Here is a 13835-nt window from a genome sequence, read left to right as displayed (position 1 = left end):
GTATAATATGCTTCAAAAGAGTCTGTGGTACAAGAAATTCAGCCTCATGGGCCGTTTACTCAAACACACTGGTGGAATATTCCGCATAACTGGCCATTTGCATGGTTTACATGGGTTTTTGCAAGCAATGCTAGAAGTGTCTGCATGTGTTTTACTAGGCATTTATGGTTTAAGACCTGTATTAGCTCCTAAGGAAGGCAGCCAACAAAGATGCTTTCAACAGTTAAAAAATAACAGAAATTAAATGATGAGTTGCTGGTTTTAAGAAGCCGAGTCATCGTTGTTTTGAAAAATGGCACCGTATGGATCACTGTTAATGCGCTTGTAGACAAAGTGAAAGACCTGGGGTTGCGGACGGCTGTGCAACTCTGCCTTAATTTTCTGAGGGTAGGTATCCTCCGTCAGTTGCTGCCACGTGTCATCAACAAAAAGAAACAGGCTATATTCGTCTGGATTGTCCACTTTAAACTTTTCAGCACAAAGCTGACATACATCTTCGGTAGTGATATATGGTCTCACTAGTAAGGTCTTGCCTGTACATCCACTGTTAACTTCCTGGAACGCAACACGAAGGTAGTTCTGTAGAATGAGAAAACAGACATCAGAAACTCGCACAACCAAAACTCATCCTCTGAGAACTGAAGAGTCAGCAGCAAACAGCAAGGCTCTCCGTGTTCCGGTTGTGAAACACACCGGCGACTCCCCTGCACTACAGCCACCTTGTGAACGGCGATGTCAGCGGTAAAACCACAGCAAGCCTGCGGTGAGCATGACAGAAATTCGTAAGCCAACGTCCTCCTTTCCTTGGCTTACATTCTAACCCAGCAATTAAGAGTGAACAGATACAGCCTTAAAGCCACATGGAGAACACCACCGGTTTTAAGAGGACTTGATGTTTGGCCTTACTAGGAAACAAAATGCTGCGAAGCAAAATAAACATCAGAGGCAGCACACCCAAGGGATGATGCCCCCCTGCTGGGTCACTACCAGAGAGCAGAAGCTTCACCCGATACGTCAGTCAGAAGGAGAAAGAAAAAAAAAAGCCTATGCCAGTGGCACGCAAGGGTGTCGATCCACAAGTTACACTGCAGCATGCAAAAGGTAATCCATCCTCACGTAGGACATTTTCATCGTGTTAACTGGTTGCAGTTTGGCGTCCGAGCCCAACGTAACCAAGTTTCATGTGACAGCATTTTCTTTTTTTAAGTAAGGCTTAGAGGCCTGCAGAAAGAAAATTTACTCTACAACAGAGTAAATCCCTATGATCTTGAGGCAAAAGCTGCATCTTTTTTCTCTGTTGAAATAGACACATACCCACAACTCCGATAACATGGATAAATTCTAAATATGCCCTATAAGGAAGTGCAGTTCTACCTTTCAAAAATAATTAAAAAAGTAAAATAAAAAGCAACAATTGGGAAAAAACTACACAATAAAACTTCTGGACACATGAACAAAGCAGCCTACTGTCACGTGCTTTTTTAAAAAAAGAAACTAACTGCAACTAAATACTAAAAAGCAGTAAAATAAAAGGAGGTAGAAAAAATGACAGTGAGAAAGACCTGTTTGACTGGGCTGGTACCTATGTTTGTATGCTGAGTAAGTTAAGCATGCTAAATTGCAATGGTAAAAACTTACATTTCATAAAAACAAGCTGTTAAAAGCTAAGACTGAGCAGAACGTGTGCACAAGTTCCAAAGAGCACTCTTGTGTTCAATAAAGTATTTTTTAATAGCTTGCAGACTGAAACACTGAAGCTTTGCAACAGTATTTAAACCATTGGGACTGAACCTGACTGAATAGAACCAATCCATTTTTATTACCCACCATGAAGAAATTATAAAAAAAAAAATTGGCCTAGATAAGGCAAAACACACTACAGTGTTAATTTCTAATGTAGTTAACACAGAGAAGACCTGTTTTTAAATGCATGTGCTTTTAGACAGACAGGATTGCTTCAAGGAGAGGCTGAAGTCTGTAATATATTAAGTATCAAAATTATTTATACAGTATCAGAAAGTTGTTATTTAATCATCATAAAAATATGGGATTTTTTGCTTTTCCATCCTTTTGAGAGAAGGAGGGTGAAGGCCTTCCAGGGCCCAAAAGCTGGTAAGGCTGTGAGAGGCTGCATGGCAGAAATATAGCGATCGCATCCTGGTTCAATGTAGCAAAGATGATTTGAGCTAAAGTTGTGTTACAAGTGGGTTGTAGGGAAGGTGCTTAATTTCAGGACTGCAGGACATGGAGAGAGGAGACTGAAAACTGTCATTCTGAGCCAGCAGGAAAATGCATGTATTTGTGCCAAGGGTAGACTGGGTGATACGATGTTGCTGATTCAAGGCTCTCTTTTGACAGAGACAACAGAAGGAGAAGCACTGGACACATTCGGTGCCAGCTCTTCCTCTGCCCTCCTGCATCTTCCCACATCCAGCATGGTATCCAGCTGTACGATTAGCTTGGCTGAAGTTCATTTGCTGAGGAAGAGAAGTTGAAACGGAATACAAGATCCTGCTGAAAGAATCTCCTGTCATTTGTCATCCAGCAGAAATCCAAGGCGATGAATTTTCCTATGGACAGTGTAGTGTTTTGCTAGAAAGAACAGAGACTCAAACTGCTTGAATCTGACACCCAAATACAGAATATAAAATGGATCCCCGTAAGATGGACCAGCTTTATGCACTGGCCATAGTTTGGAATTTCTGTTAATGGGTTCTCCTCCTCCTGAGAGGCAAACTGTGAAAGACTGCTTCTTTTCCCAACTCCCTCCTGTTCTGTGTTGTGCTGCAGTCATTTGCATGGACATTAGTAGAGAAGAAGGAGCCTCAACTGAAAGGTTTCATCTCCCGATGACCCTGCGCCTTCATTTCCCAAGCTCTTAACTACATCATAACTAATTGATGGTTGTCATTAGCCTCTCTGGCAACTTTGCACTGTGGTATGAACTGTAAACAACTGAAGACAAAGGAGTGAATCCTTTCTTCTTGATTCCAACATCCTCCTTGCTTCAGTCCACCAACTGATGCATCTGAACAGACAGTCAACAGCATACTATATGAAAGACATGCAGGCCTGGTTTTAAAAGATGAAGTAATCCCAACTTTTATTATTCTTCAGTTGAAGTTACTGCCCTACTCTGAAAGAGCAGTAAGAAATGGAGGGGAGGGAAAAAACACAAACAAACATGAAGACACCCATTGTATAGAACTCCTTGCTTAAACTTTAAAACTGTAGACAAGCTTTTCTCCCATCTCTCCTCTCTATTACCTGTATGCCACCATTAGCTACTGGGGAGCTGTGCTGATTTATACCACTGGAAATCTGGATTTGTTCTTCTTAACAGTAAAGCACACAAAGAAGCTGAATCTAAGATATAATTCAGTATGTCCTCACTCTGCATGACTTAAATAAAAGGGAGGGTGGGAAAGCTCCATTATTTAGTGTTTTCTTTAGACCATCATCAAACTTATGCAGTGCAAAGACTTCAAAACCAAAGTAAATTTGCCAGCCATATTCTCAGCACTGCTTCACTCCACTTACCTTGTGCCCCCAAGGGAATTGTTATGACTCATACCTCTCAAATGGGGATTTCCAACAAAACAATCATCCCTGTTTTTTCTCCTTCAGCCCTAAGCTCTACCTGAAAATCATCAACTGAAGGTATCGTCCTGTTAGTTGTCCTCCTCTTGTGCCATTGCCGCAGCGTATCTCTGGCTTCTGAACTTAGCAGTCGGGCAGCTTGTTCTTCCTGGAAGTTCTTGATCAGTGAAAGTGCTCCGTAAGCGCTTGTCAAGTAATAGCCTCCTGTGAAGGACAGCAAGGGAAGAACTTCTCAGAGCAGTCACAAACACAACGCTAGTTCTGACTGGTCACAGTCAGAAGTACAAACACATTTTTTTTCTCTCTCTATATACATACATATACACACACAGACATATATGAAAGTCCCTATACTTTATTGCCAAAATATTTATACATAAATTACATACATAAATATATTTAAAATATATCACAACACATTTATGTAAATATAAATATATATTATATAAAAATATATTTATGCATAAATACAAAACAACTAAAACAGCTCTCCGGCCTGCAAAATATTGGATGGCATATTCTCAGCCGCTAAGAGACATGCAGCGGTTGCCTGCACTTCATATTATCAAGTGGTGCAATAGTATCTAACTCTGGATCTACTAGTGCTGGGGATAGTTGGTTACTTAAATGACTGGTGTCACCCCTTTACTCCTGCATGTTTTTACAAAGCTGGAAGATGAGCTTTCTTCTAAGCAATTTCCAAAGAGTGATTTTTTTTGTCTTTGGGACCTTCAAGTGTGGATGAACTAAACATAGGTGTTTAAACAGCTAAGTAAAAGACAATCTACCACTGTTCAGGAAATTAAAAGCAACCATCCTTAGTGGCAATAAAGCAACGACCAAGTGTGTGATTTGTACCCTGGAAGCATCCCAAAGAGTCTACTTTTGTTTTTAAAAGGAAGACTGTTTATCACCTTTTTAGCACTTCCCATAATGTCTGACTATTTCAGGAGGTGATGTGTACAGTCCTCCGTACTTCACCCTTATTACATGAGCGGAGAACAAATTCAAGTCAAGATGGAGCTGCCAATGTACAACAGAAGCTGCGGGTCACAAAGGAAAAGAATTCTCAACAGGAGGTAACAGTCCTCAATAACAGGCGAAACAAAAGAGACACTACTATTTATTTCTCTTGTTTTCCTCTCTTTCTCTGATTTTTGGTGGTCGTTTTTTTATTTTAAGTAAACTATTTGAGTGGGAGTGTCCAATACAGAGACAGCACAGTCTATTCATGGAGTCATTCAAAGACACATTCTATACTCACAGTAGTATTTTCTGTATTACTGATAGCATCCTCTTGGCCTTTAGCTTTGCAACAAGTTTAGTACATGAAACACATGCAAGGCCCATGAGACAAAGTGGACAATACATTACATTTGAACTGCACAACCCCAAAGCACTAAACAATTTTTCCTGCACAGTAGAGTTCAGTTGGTGCCAGAGGCAGCTAATGGATGCACTACCTTTGCTGCATTAAAACCATGACTTAATAGTTCAGTAAATGTTTCTGCCTTTCAAGCACGTTAACAATCTCCAGCTTCACATCTCAAGTATTTTCTGTGCTAAAATGCCTGAACAATGCACTAGAGGATGCTCTGTACACAGAGCAGGGAACAGTCTAGTGCCAAATCGGAGGAATCCTGGTACGGTTCTCTCATGCATACCAGCATGTAAGAGGATACGGTAATTTCACCAAGCCAAGAGACAGCAGGAACAGGAAACATGCGCATATGCTTAAACTCACAGCTGAGCTTGGTCACAAGAACCTTTAAACCTCCTCATACACTGGTAGGTTCTGGGGCCTACCAAGGGCTGGCAGAACACCTCTTTGTAAAAACACCACCATTAAAACAGAAAGGAGGGAAGATTTCATTGCCTTTAGCAGACTTCAGCCATCATTCAAGAGCGCCTTAAGAAACATATTCCTAGGGCTCATAAAAATACTTTGTGAAAAGCAAATATTGGGAAGAAGCAAAGATCATTAAGGGGGGCAATACTGTCAAAAGCACTTCCCTGGCAGAGAATTCCCCCAAAAGTTTTTACAAAGCACCTAACTCGCGTCCCATTTCGTGTGTCTCAGTTTAACTGAATGCTGTGGCCTTATAAATACTCTCAGGGTATCTTCAGGAACAGACAACTACATTTGACAACTGCACAGCTCATGTGTTTGCTTGCTAAGTCTTGATGCCTCCCCCTTCTTGGCTGAAGACAACATATTCCTTCACAAGGGAGTATACATCAGTAGATTCCCAGGTCACCCAGGCACGTATGCTGCAAGCTAACCAGCTTTCTCTTAGTTTAAGGTGAAAGCAACTAGGAGATTCTCTTGTTACACTACTGACATCACCGACTTTAGGACTCCCCTTGAAAGGATTTCTACTCCAACAAGGTTAACAGCAACTGCGCTATGAGGAATCCCCTTTCCCTAGTCCTCTACTAAATTCTAATAAAAATAAATAAATACATTACCTTCTCCATGCAGCAAAGATGGATCCAGCAATTCCATCATGTATTCAATTTCGGTATCCAGCTCCAGCATATCACACTGGGCTAGTACATATGTCAAGACAGGCAAGAAGTCGTCAGCTCCGTACAGCCTCCCTGGGTTGAAGGGAACAGACAGCGATAGACAAACCACAGCCTCTTACCAGTTTCAGGGTTTGAACGGAAAGCATTCTTCCACTGCCTTCACTGACCAGTATGTTTGTATTACTCTAGAGCCTCCTGTTACCAATGTGTGGTAAAGAGAACATCACCTGACGCTCACTGGACAGGAGACCAACACCAGCTTCATCCTGTACTTCTAACAAGCACAAATCTGGTGATGCACGCCTTGAGGCATGCAAGAGAATTTAAAGACTGGACTCACTTTAGCATCAGCTCAACTGGTCAACTCACAAATGGCTGCCATGCCAGTCTGGCCTGACCTCCACCTGCACTTCTATCAGTGGCTAAGAGATGATGAATAGGCATTTTCTTTATACATGCAGGGACAACAGCCACACTCTGGGAGGATCCAGTCACAAATACAGTTTCCGAATCCGAACCCCAGCAGAAAAGCCTGAATATAAAAGCTTATTACATCTGACAGGAAAACTCCGCTCATTTGCTCGACAGAGCACAGTGAAACACACCAGTGAGCAATGCCTCATATCATTCCCAACTAGCCAGTCAAGCACCACTGGCAACAGCAGCACGCAGCTAACACACAGCAACTATGCTGTGCCTAGCTAGGTCTGTTTGTGCTCCTATCATTTTTATTGCATTTAAACTTTCCATTTAGAAAATACTATGGGGCCAAATCTCTGGGTCTGGCCAAACTGTGTTCATTGCAGAACTAACGTGACGGTTGCTTAAAATCACCAAGAGCAGGAGCCAGCTTAAACTTTGGTGAAACTCCAGATGATCGAAGGCATGCCAACTAAGGCATACTCCTCCAGGTATTACACTATTATCCGACCAAGAGTACATGACAAAGCAGTTATTCAGCAGCTGCTGGCTCAATGCCATGTTTTACAAACTTCACATGACAAAACAAGACAACCCAAGGAGCATTTGCCACATCTTAGCCCAAGCCCCTCAGTGCAGCAGTTAATCAGCAGCAGCCTCCCGATATTTTTCTTCTGCATGTTGGAAATATCCTACTCAACGTGATAACACAGCATGAAGAAAAGAATCTATGGCACTTCAGGCCAAGACTCCTATACCCTTTTTAAAATGAGGCTTTTGCACAGATTTAGGTCTGAGTTCCTGCCCACCTTACATAATAAGGAATAAGAGCCAGTATCTTGCAAAAATGCCCAGGGGTCTTCAGCAGCCACAAGCTCTCACCATTCATCTCAAATCTCAAAAGAAAGTAGGTGTCTTGATCAGCACCGGACTCAGCTGCACATTCAACACTTACTTAGAAAGAACACTGCCAGCCACCTGCAGCAGCTTATACTTATGGGGGAAAAATCTCCCACTACCACCAGCATTGCTTCGCCTTAGCTCGTGACCTACCACAGCAGCGTCGCACCACAGAGTTGCACCTATGAATTCATGCCATCCAGCACATTGTTTTAATTGTGCCACTGACTACTCAGCAGATCTTACTGCACTGTAGTTCCATTTCATTATCTAGGTTTCAAGGTCACTTCTGGACTCTTGCTACAATGTAGAAACAGATGTTATTTCTGTTCCAAAAACACAAAAGACTGTTCTCTGAATGAGAACATTCAGAGGCACAGCAAGCCAAAAATACTGCATCAGAGGCTGCTTTCCTCCACCCATTAACACAGAGCCCTTGTAGCTGTCATACTGCAAACATGCTATTGAGCTACTATAGCTAAATACAGGGCGTTACCTCTATTACCATTTCCAGAAAAATACTCATTTAGAACCAGTGTCAAATTCAAGGCTCACAGGACAGCCTGTCTGACAGCCAAGTTCAAAAGCCTACAGTTAAGCAAAGCTGTGCAATTTAAGCTGCTTCGTAACTCTGCCTCACACTGAATTTTAAGATGTGCTGCCAGATGCATCTAAGATACCAGGAAAGAAGCGGAGAGGAAGAATCCCTCTCAAAAGGGCAAGGAGATGCTACGAGAGCTCCAGGAGAAAGAGACATATCTGCAGAATGAGGTGCTCTCTTTCCTCCACCGAAAGACAACCCCAGGTTTGGAATATCAGTGAATTTGAACCACGAGAAGCACCATACCTGAGTTATTCTCCATAACAGTGTATATCAATTTGCAAACTCTCAGCAGCAGCATGACTTTCTTTTCAGGTGAATACATTTTCTGCATGGTCATGAACTTGACTTTAATCTTTTCAACGTCCACAAAGTCTGGTGTTGGAACAAACACGCCCAGTTCTTGAGGAGTCCTCTGCCGCACCAGCTGCAAGTTTTCCTTTAGCTGTTTCCAAGAACCATCTGCGGTATGAAATTCTTTCAACATCGCTTCGATGTGGCCCTTCAACGGCTTCAGAATGCACTTATGCATGGCCTTCTCCAGGACAACATCTGCAACGGGAAAACACAAGTCCAGCTGACTTCCTCCTCTAGTGCAGAGCCAGTATTAATATAACCATTCCCAAAAGAGACACTCTAGAGCAAAACCTACTTGCTAAGGCCTATTCATTATACAAGCTGAGTTTCCAGATGTTTGTTAACAAGAAAACAAAATGCAGAGCAGAATCTGTACTCCATTGTCAGTTATGGCAATGTGGTAAATAAAAATAAAACCCACAAAGACAGACTACAGACTGTCATAAAAAAAAAAACAAAAGGAAAAAAAGCAAAAGAAACCCCACAAAAACACTCCTCCCCTCCCCCCCGCCCCCCAACCCCTACCTGTGCCTCCAGTTAACTTTCTTTTGTTGGCCAGAAGTGTCTGAGTTTTATTTTAAGTTTGGGAGTTAAAGTCTAAGCTCAAAGTAAAGTAAAACTTAGTCAAAACCATAACTTTTGTCTGCTTTGGCATGAAAGCCTGTTCTTTTTGCATAGTTTCCATCAGAAACTATAACTCAACCAAGGTCTCCTGAAACTTGGCTCAACTTTGTCAAGATCTTTATGAAGTTGGACAGATTACAGGCTTTAAACTATAAATGAAAACCAAGCTGTGTTTGTCCAGCTTCAGATTTCATCACGCAAGCGTATATACAGCTTTGTCATCAAGTTTGAAGTTCTTTGTTTGGCAATAGCACGCATGTGGCATAGTAACCACTAACTTCAGGGGTTTTTTTATTCTTGTTCTACTCAAGTTTTTCCTTCAGGAGTCATTCTCCATTTTCAAAGTATGGACTACAACAGAGAAAGCTCTTTGCAAAACATTTCCCCTGCAAACCTTTACTTTATTAGCTAACTTCCTCTCCCACTCAGCATCCCTATGGCAACATAGCTTACATTAGTAATAAGCTTACATCAATTACTTGTACCATAGCGAACTCCCACAAGCACAAAATAAACTGGGGACCCTTCAGCCTGGCCACTGCACCAACACCCTGACAGTGGGGCAGGACCAGAACCTAGAGTAGGCAGATGTACTAGGGGAACACAGGGACCAAGAGCAGAAAGAGGAGAGACTGTATCACTACTAGGTCACACAGTTGCACAAGCTAGCAGTGGACATTCCTGCTCGTAGTGGTGACTCATTGAAGTTTCATTACGCCTCATGCCCTTTCCAGGTTCTTTGCCTGTTCTTACGTGTTTTTCTTAGACCACAGTCTCTTTCTCCCCCCCCCCTCTTTTTTTTAATTGCAGACAATTTCTGAGACTTAGGATTTATACACACCCTACAAACAAGCATTACATCCTCCTGTTTTCTTGCTTTTGCTTTATGCCTTCATTTATTCTATCCTTGTGTTCAGCCATTTTTGGGTCTTCATACCTCTCTTTTCCATACAAACACACCCTTCACACACTCCTCTTATGGTGCCTTCGCTTCATATTGTAGCATTTATTCTGTGTTTGTCTCGCATGCAATTCCCAAATATCCAACTATTGGGAGCTCCCACCTCCCCACCCCAATTCTGAAGGGGCTCCTGTAGCTTCTCTTGCTATTTTCCCCTCCAGACCCTGACAGAGCTGGCAAAGCCGTGTCTGCTTCATTCCCAGATGCTTTAAATCCATCTGGGCTCTCTCTCACAACGGAGACTATGAAAGCTGCTGGAAGGGAGAAAGAGTGAACATGAGGAGCAGCATTTGCCCTCTGATTTTCTAGATTTCCCCGTGGCCACCAGTCAAGGCATAACCAGTCCGACATGTGTTCTTGATGGCCTGTCACACAGCATGAAGGGTGGATCCAGCTTCCCACCGGACCAGAGCCACCAATTATACATAACACGTGGCAACATTTCAAATGACTGATCCGTATCTTTTGTATTTAGCAAAGCCACACAATTACCACCGACAGCACTACCAAACTCAGTGAGGAAAGCAGAAGCATCGCCCTTCTGCGCAGTGGCAGAAACTGCCTCTCCCTGCCATCAGGGCTGTCCTCAGGGCTCGTGGGGCAGAAATATTTCTTCACCAAGAAAAATGCACAACTCTCACCCACAGGTATGTTAGCTAACTAAGTTTCTAAAGGGTACAACTTAGCTCCTTGCTAGCTTCACTGATTTTTTTTTTTTTTTTTTGACAATTCAGCTTGCTGCTTTCATTTCTACTGCCTGTTCGGTTTTTTAAATGGCAAACACACCAGCTGCATTGCTTGTAAGCAGAACACCTCTGCAGTTTGAATTCTGACTGTTTGGTCTTGTTTAAGTCAAAATTAAAGCAGTAGGTGCTGCCAAACATTATGTTAAGTGAGACAACTCTCTTTCCCCATGAAATTTTAACTCCCACAGGCTTCCACTAGAAGTTCTGCACATAGTTAGCGTCACCATCTTTCATCTCAATTAAAGGGAGGTCACCACCACATTTGGTCACAGGAGGCTCAATAAATTGTAAAGAGTTCAGCATGGATCCTCAGAGCCCTTGGTCAGATACTGAGGGAGCACCTAGGCTGGGATGGGAGATGGGAAAACTCAATATGCTTCTGTGACTCATCCCTATAGGCTCCAGGCTGGAGCTGGTTCAGCTGCTGCCCGCAGCATCAGTATAGAGGGAGCTGCAGACGGGGTCCCTGCTCAGAGGCTACAGGAACTGGATGCTGCTGGGAGGGAAAATTCCTCCACGGAGCCCCAGTCCTCGGTTGGGGCCAGGCGAGAAGGGGAAGCCTTAAGTCTTCTGCCCTCAACCCTTAATAAGCAAGTGCCACTCCTACAGCTTCCCATACAGACGAATTGTGCAGGTTTTTACGGCTGTGCAAGACAGCGAGGAGGCTTTCTTTCCTATCTGCCGTTGGTCACGGGCTCCGAAAGCAGCGCCTGGAAACTGCTTCCAAATTTATTCGATCACATGCCACAACTTCTCTGGGAACTTAAATCGATTTGAAGCAGCACAGAGGAAGAGAGCAGATAACTCAGGTGGCTGTGCTCAAAGCTCCGCACAGACAAGTATTTCTTGCTGAAGGCCATTCCTAATGGTTTCTGTGCTGTTAATGCAATCAGGTAAATAAAAATAGGATGGGATATTTAGTAAAGCATCCTTCAGTGTTGTTCAGTGACTGCATTACAGGTAAAAGGAGACAAATTAAATAAAGGACATATAGCTGTGATTCCAAAGAGATACTAACTGCCTCGACTTCGTAAGGGTAGACCCAGAGAAACTGTCATTTTAATACAGCATGTTTGCACGCAATTAGCCAGCAAACAAGGAAGCGACCAAGATATGACAGTGTCTCCAAAATTTGTTGTTGTTGTTTTAAAAGCACAAAACAAAACCACCAAAAAACCACCACAAAACTACATAACACTTTTTCTTCTCCCTTATGAATTCTTAGCACAGACATAAGAACCACAGAGTTCTGCCCTCAAATTAAAAAGTGGCAAATTCTAGCAAGCTGAGGAGGCCAATAGCATAGGAAGATTGATAAGGACTAGACTTTTTAACCATCAATAACACCACCCATATATATCCTAATAAATATAAAACCTATAAATATTTATATTCTTATTAAAGCCTGGAAGGACAGCATTTCTTGTGAGCTGGGTCTTAGGCCGATATTCAGTGTCACAAGACACCTGTAAGCATGTTTGGGATCAGACCATCCAGCTATTTACCCTGTCTTCTGATCTGCTGTTACTGGCCCCTTTCAGAGAAAGGTCTTTCTGGATTTGATCCCACAAAACAATTCCCAGCCAGCAGGAGCTTTCACTGTTTAACTTCTAATGGCCATAGAAAAAGCATAGGAGGGTCTCCCAGGCAAATCAGCATCTAAGTTGTGGACTGAGGACTGATCCTCTGCGTTAACATCTCTGTATATTTCTCGGATCCAAATTGGCAACAAAAATTCTCTGTTTACTTCACCATACAAAGTGTTTTCAAATATCTTTCTGGGATGCTTAATATTCCAAAACCAAAACAGACACTCTTCAGATTTTTTTTTTAAATTGACTATCATTTGAGCTGAGCACCATGTAGCGTTCCTAAAATGATACCTATAATTAGCCTCTAGCCTCAAAATGGGAACTGGAAATGCTTTGATAAATGAATTGTGAAGGCCAGCCAGCTAGTTTCGTTGTGACTTGTGGAAACACATCTGTATCCTGTGCTGACATGCTATTTTGTTTTGCTGCAAACCACGCAAGTCTGCATCTAGAGAGGACAACACATTAGTCATCACAACTGTCCTCACACAGCCTCTTTACAGCCCTCGCTGCCTGCAATTGCAGGCACGCTTTCACCTCTTCCAGGCTGTCGGTTTACCTGTTACCAACTGCTGTTGCTCCACGGAGATTACCTGTTGAGATTCCAGTCCCTGGATTTACACACAAGCCCTGTTCATCATCTACAATGGCCAAACCATTCATCACTGAAAGAAGGGCTCAGTAAAAGACTGAGCGAGCCTGGGAGCCGTCACAAAAAGGCACAGTCCTGCACAGGTAATGTTGCCTGGGAGGCTGAAAGCAGAAGGTTGCTTTTGAACACCACGGCTTGTACGTGCAGGACACCTGACTGCACTGCGTTTGCTTTGTTTCCATTTTCCTATTATCTTCCATGTTCACAGACTGGCATGACTGATACGGATCTATTTTAAGACAACTCATGTCAGGATGACAAGTGACCAGTTCTTGCTGGATGTCTGCAGTGACACAGGCCTAGTCCATGGTGCAGACAAGGGCATCTCCTCCAAAGGAGGAAGACTTTAAAGCAAGACCTCACACAACCCACATTCCTTGATAATCTGCACAACCCCAAAAGAAAGAGGTAGGACTGAGGTGGGCGACGGATAAACAGTGATGGCAGCAGTTGAACGATGAAGGAAGAAAGGTCTGTAGGGTAAACCTCCTTGCATTTTACCTACATAAAACACACCAATGAATCACCGAACTACCTGTGCTAGGTTTGTTTTGCTTTAATCAGCTGTGGGTTAATTAAAACTCACACTATGGCTGTGTGGTAAACACGTGTCTTCTCTTACAGAAATAGTAATAAAGGAACAGGGACTAAGTCACAAAGCAAATCAAAGCTTTGGATGGTTGGGAAAGGGAGAACCAAATTCTCTGCTCAGCGCTTTCAGCACTGCTTCTTACTTGCCCTATCCCCCTGCTCCCGTAGTGAAAGGGGGAACGCTGGGGGACACGTCGGTCAGCCTCAACTCAACATAAAAAGATACTAGGATGAACAACAGGGTAGGGTGGCGGGACGCCAA

At 42.9% G+C, this 13835-nt stretch overlaps 1 protein-coding gene across 1 annotated transcript in view; it reads right to left on the bottom strand.

Annotated features, from left to right (window-relative positions):
• Positions 1-261: 261 nt before the first annotated feature.
• The window catches only part of RIN2 (Ras and Rab interactor 2), a gene marked incomplete at both ends in the record, with an annotated part of 50999 nt that continues 37425 nt past the window's right edge, over positions 262-13835 (bottom strand). The window contains 4 exons of the mRNA XM_081997958.1: positions 262-579; positions 3641-3804; positions 6070-6201; positions 8297-8602. Of these exons, the coding sequence (XP_081854084.1) occupies positions 262-579; positions 3641-3804; positions 6070-6201; positions 8297-8602 (920 nt within the window). The remainder of the gene's footprint in view (positions 580-3640; positions 3805-6069; positions 6202-8296; positions 8603-13835) is intronic.

The sequence above is a fragment of the Phaethon aethereus genome, assembly GCF_964289735.1.
Source record: "Phaethon aethereus genome assembly, chromosome: 3".
Classification (NCBI taxonomy): domain Eukaryota; kingdom Metazoa; phylum Chordata; class Aves; order Phaethontiformes; family Phaethontidae; genus Phaethon; species Phaethon aethereus.
The sequence above is the reverse complement of the archived record's forward strand: the minus strand, read 5'-3'. Positions and strand labels throughout refer to the sequence as shown.